This window comes from Glycine soja, chromosome 19 (genome assembly GCF_004193775.1).
Source record: "Glycine soja cultivar W05 chromosome 19, ASM419377v2, whole genome shotgun sequence".
Taxonomy (NCBI): domain Eukaryota; kingdom Viridiplantae; phylum Streptophyta; class Magnoliopsida; order Fabales; family Fabaceae; genus Glycine; species Glycine soja.
This window is the reverse complement of record NC_041020.1, coordinates 24,176,399-24,181,888: the sequence shown is the minus strand read 5'-3', so window position 1 is coordinate 24,181,888 and position 5,490 is coordinate 24,176,399. Positions and strand designations below refer to the sequence as shown.

General features: G+C 38.3%; 1 protein-coding gene across 1 annotated transcript; it reads left to right on the top strand.

Moving 5' to 3' along the window:
- Positions 1–2,756: 2,756 nt before the first annotated feature.
- On the top strand, positions 2,757–3,941 carry LOC114398657. Its single transcript, XM_028360832.1, has 2 exons — positions 2,757–3,032; positions 3,345–3,941. The coding sequence occupies exons 1-2, from the start codon at positions 2,757–2,759 to the stop codon at positions 3,939–3,941; spliced, it is 873 nt and encodes a 290-aa protein (XP_028216633.1).
- The last annotated feature ends 1,549 nt before the right edge of the window (positions 3,942–5,490 follow it).

Sequence of the window (5,490 nt, the reverse complement as noted above, 5' to 3'; positions counted from 1 at the left end):
GTTGCATTAATGTTCTATTAAATGTCATTTAGTTTAATTTTGAAATAATGTAATAATTTATGGGTTGTTTTCAATGTCATAGGAGGCTTGCCAAACAATCGTAGAAAGGTTGGAGCGTTTGCTCAACCTAAGGATAGTCACTGCAAGCACAGAAATGCATGAGGTCATGGAAGACTACTTAAGGATCACTAGGGGTGTCACAGCAGAGAGCAATGTTTATGTCAGGTCATGATGAAGGCTGCGCACGGATCAACCATAGACGTCTTCCATTTTATATTTTAATATTTGGACTATGTTTTTAATTTTTTTGTATTTGACAACATTTTGGTTTTCCCAAACACTTTGTAAATGTTAACTTATTTTGGTTTATAATTTTTAGTCTATGTTTATGCCTCTAAATATTAGGGTTAACGTTAACAGATTATTTTAAATTACATAACCATTAAACGTATCAGGTAACCCTAGTAATGACGCAACAGTAAATTCATAAGTTCTGCTCCTTAAACAATTAAATTTAACATAACAAAGCTACTGACAATTATGTGAATATGCAGCCTAACAATTATATATTAATGTAGGACATTACAAAGTCGTTAGAAGCTACATGTTCAGTCTTCAGTTATGTTATCATAGTCTCTTTTCAACATCATCAAGTTTTTGTACTGATGAATTCTACTAATATGTGGAGTTGGCCACTGCATTGCCTGAGGATGACAATTCCTACACCATAACAATGCTAAAGGCAGTAAAGGACAACGATCTTTTAAATAAACCTGTTGTACATGCACAAACAATTTTACGTTATTATAACTGCATTGCTGAGGATAGATTGCAGGTTTTTTAGTTTTTAATTATGCTGCGATTATAATGCTATTTAAATTGATCCTAGTCCAACAAGAGGAATCTGAGGACTAAGCTTGGTTTAAATTAGTCTAAACTTACGAGGGATCGAGGTTTAGTACTTTAGTCTTCAGCATAGAACACAAGACCATTCTTAATTAGAGAAATATCTTTATATGCATCAACTCATTTATTAGAAAGACCCAATGCTTTTAAACCACTGATATCACTTTTAATTGCTTGTGTTTACTGTTTTTCTAATTAGGATATATCATACTTTTACTTCAATTCACAATTATTATTTTGTGTCAACAAAATACCTAATTATTGAACAAAGCTTTGCCAAATAAACAAGTTCCCTGTGTTCGATACTCGGATCATTCCTTTTTAATTTTAAATACTTGGTGACCCGGTGCGCTTGCCGGTATATCACTTCCCCTTTGATATAAGTGTTTGTAAATTTAAGAAAAAGGAACTATGTGGGGAGGCGAACAAGTATTTTGGCGCTGTTGTCAGGGAACTTCTTTCCATTTGGAAAGTTTAGTTCAGTTTGAAGGCATTGATTCCTTTTTTTCTTTGATTCATTGATTATTTTTGAGAATATTTAGTTACTGGAAAATTTATTGTTCTTTTGAATTGGTTAACTGTTGTTCTAGTAGTTTTGCATGCAAAGAAGGTCTTCTGCAGGTGTTTTGATTCCCATAGACTGGGAAATTAATGCTACTTGCAGGAAAATAAATGCAGAAAGAAACAGAAAATTTTTGTAGGACATTGAGGTAGCAGCAACTCCAGAAGGACCTCTATCTTCTGAGGCATCTTCTAGTTTTCCAACTCAAGGGCAATCTCACACAGTTTTAGCTGAAGCAAATATCATGGCTGAGGAGCCAAGAAGAGTTACTCTGGAGGACTACTCAAGCTCAAGTGTGTCGCAATTCTTTACTAGTATAGCGTGGCCAGAGGTTCAAGCACAAAATATAACCTATTAACATTCATTAATTCAGTTGATACACAACAATTTGTTTCATGGTCTACCCAACGAGGACCCGTATGCACATCTAGCCACTTATATTGAAATTTGCAACACTGTTAGATTAGCTGGTGTGCCTGAGGATGCTGTTAGATTGAGCTTGTTTTCATTTTCTTTGTCTAGAGAGGCTAAAAGGTGGCTTCTTTCATTTAAAGGTAACAGTCTTAAGACCTGAGATGAAGTAGTTGAGAAATTCTTGAAGAAATACTTCCCAGAGTCTAAGACAGCTGAAGGAAAAGAAAGACACCTACTCATGGATTTTCTGAACCAATTCAGCTCAACATTTTTATTGACGGGTTGAGGCCACAGTCCAAGCAGCTTTTAGATGCTTCCACAGGGTGAAAAATCAAATTGAAGACTCCGGAAGAAGCTATGGAATTAATAGAGAATATGGCTGCTTATGACCACACAATTCTGCGTTATAGAGCATACATTCCTACAACAAGAAGCCTGCTAGAGCTTTCATCACAAGATGCATTGTTGGCACAAAACAAGTTGTTGTCCAAGCAACTGGAAGCATTGACTGAAACATTAAGTAAGCTACCAACTCAATTACATTCTGGGCAACCTTCACCCTCATCTATTTTGCAGGTTGTAGGTTGTGTCATATGTGGTGGAGCACATGAGTTCGACTGATGTATTCCCCAAGAAGAAACAACACATGAAGTGAACTATATGGGGAACCAGCCAAGACCAAATTTCAATGCAGGTGGGCATTCTGGATTTCAATATGGCCAGCAATATCATTCACAGTAGGGACAATGGAGAAATCACCCTGGAAATCAGTTTAATAAAGACCAGGGTGGTCCATCTAACAGGCCACAACAACAAGGGCCTAGTCTCTATGATTGAACAATGAGAGACTCTTGCCTAGTTCATGCAAGTTTCAATGTCAAATCAAAAGAGCATAGAGTCAGCCATTAAGTATCTGGAAGTCCAGGTGGGACAATTGGCAAAACAATTGACAGACCGTCCGTCTAGCAGCTTTGGAGCTAATACTGAGAAAAGTCCAAAGGAGGAATGTGAAGCTGTCATGACTAGAAGCAGATTGGTGGTCATGAAAGAAGGTGAGAATGGAATAGGTGCAGAAAAACAACAGCTGGTGTCTGGCCCAACACTTGATCCTTTGGTAGAGTCTTTGAGTGAGTCTGATGAAGAGTTGGAGGTAGAAGATGAGAAGAAGAAGGAGACAATAATAAATTTGAGTGAACAAGAAATAAATGAGAAGAAAAATAAAGATAATTAAAAAGGAAAGGAAGAAGAAAAATAAATTGAAAAAGAAAATGAAAAAAAAAATGAGAAAATAGACAAAGAAAAAGAGATAAAAAAAGAGAAGAAGAAAAGCAAGAGTGAGTGTGCAAGAGAGAAAAAGAAGGAAGCATCTTCAGCTAAAGGGAAGGAAGTACCATATCCCTTGGTACCTTCTAGAAAAGACAAAGAAAGACATCTAGCTAGATTTATGGATATTTTCAAGAAGCTAGAAATTACAATGCCCTTTGGAGAAGCTTTACAGCAGATGCCACTTTATACTAAATTTCTGAAAGATATGCTAACTAAGAAGAACAAGTACATCTATAGTGACACCATAGTTGTGGAAGGAAATTGCAGTGCTGTTATTCAACGTATCCTTCCACCGAAGCATAAGGATCCAGACAGTGTCACTATACCTTGTTTTGTAGTAGAAGTTTCAGTAGGCAAGGCTCTTATTGATTTAAGAGCCAATATTAATTTGATGTCGCTCTCCATGTGCTGGAGACTTGGAGAGCTGGAGATAATGCCTACTCGGATGACTTTAGAGTTAGCTGATCGCTCCGTCACCAGACCCTATGGAGTGATTAAAGACGTGTTGGTCCAGGTCAAGCATCTCATATTTCCTGTTGATTTTGTTGTAATGGACATTGAGGAAGATGTGGATATTCCTGTCATTTTGGGACGTTCATTTATGTCCATTGCAAGCTGTGTGGTGGACATAGGGAAGAAAAAGTTGGAAATGAGTCTTGAAAACCAACAAATCACATTTGATCTTTTAATGAAGGAAGAGAATTACTGGACCAGGATGTATGCTTATAGGTGAAGGAGTTGGATAAGAAGGTTCTGAAGGAGAGAACCAAGATTGATCCAGGATAATTGAACGATGCGTCAAGCTAATGATGTTAAACGAGCGATTGCTGGGAGGCAACCCAGTCATTTTTAGTTTTGTTTTGCTTGCATTTAGTGTAGTTGTTGCTTGTGATTATGTGTTTTCAACTTGTTTAATATTGAAAAAAGGGGTTCATAAGCTTTGGTGAAGAGGTGAACAGAAAAAGAACTTAGAAGATTTTTCAATTGTTCACTCGCTAAGCGCAACACTCGCGCTAAGTGCCAAGTCTTCACGTGCTAAGCGTGACCTTGCTCGCGCTAACTGCTTAGACCCCTGATTAGTGGCTAGATGGTAGCGTTAAGCGCGCTTCATTGCGCTAAGCCCAATTATCTCACTGGAATCTGAATTTCTCGAATTGGGCATAGCGAGGTGATGCGCTAAGTGCCAATCCTTCTCTGCTTTGAAAATCTATGGATAGCGCAAAGCGTGTATAGCTGTGCTAAGCCCAAATACCTCTCTGGATTTTAATTTATCGCATTGGGCTTAGCAAGGTGACGCGCTAAGCGCAATTCCCTTTCTATTTTCAAATTCTTTGGAATATCACTAAGTGCTAGTGAAGCGCTAAGCGCAAGCCATCACTGCATGGAGGAGCATGTTTATGCGCTAAGCCCCACCTTTGGCGGCTAAGCGCAGATTGCAGGACCAATTTGAGCTGTAGGAAGCGCTAAGTGCAGGTCCTCATGCTAAGCCTAAAAACCTTTTTGGAATTTGAAATTTGTGAATTGGGCTTAGCGTGAGAACTGGCGCTAAGCACATGGGCTTTAAAACCCAAACGTTGTTGGATCGAGTGGCCTAAGAATAATTAAGAAGGGGGGGTTGAATTAATTATTTCTAAACCTCTACTAATTAAAAATTACTCTTCTAAGGCTTTTACTAAATTGTTAAGAGAATGAGGAGTAGAAGAGAAACTTAACAGAAAGTAAAAGCGGAAATTAAATGCACAACGGAAAGTAAAAGAGTAGGGAAGAAGGAAACAAACACACAAGAGTTTTTATAGTGGTTCGGCAACAACCCGTGCCTAACTCCAGTCCCCAAGCGACCTGCGGTCCTTGAGATTTCTTTCAACCTTGTAAAAATTCTTTTTCAAGCAAAGATCCACAAGGGATGTACCCTCCCTTGTTCTCTTTGAACCTAGTGGATGTACCCTCCACGAGAACTGATCCACAAGAGATGTACCTTCTCTTGTTCTCAGTCAAACCCAAGTAGTTGTACCACAAAGGATGTACCCTCCAATGTGTTAAGACAAAGATCTCAGGCTGTTAAACCTTTGATACTTTGTGAATGGGGATACAAAAGAATTCTCAGGCGGTTAGTCCTTTGAACACTTTTGTATTAGGGAATGGGAAGAATCAAAAGAATTCTCAGACTGTTTCGTTTTGAATTCTTTGACAAGGGAGAAGGGAGACACAAAAGAATTCAGGTGGTTAGTCCTTTGTTCTTTTGGAAAAGGGAGAAGAGAGACACAAAAAGAATTCAGGCGGTT

Coding starts and splice junctions, on each gene's coding strand:
- LOC114398657 (XM_028360832.1), top strand. CDS start 2,757: ATGTCAAATCAAAAGAGCATAGAGTCAGCCATTAAGTATCTGGAAGTC. Junction 3,033..3,344: donor AGTCTGATGAAGAGTTGGAG/GTAGAAGATGAG, acceptor ATTTTCAAGAAG/CTAGAAATTACAATGCCCTT.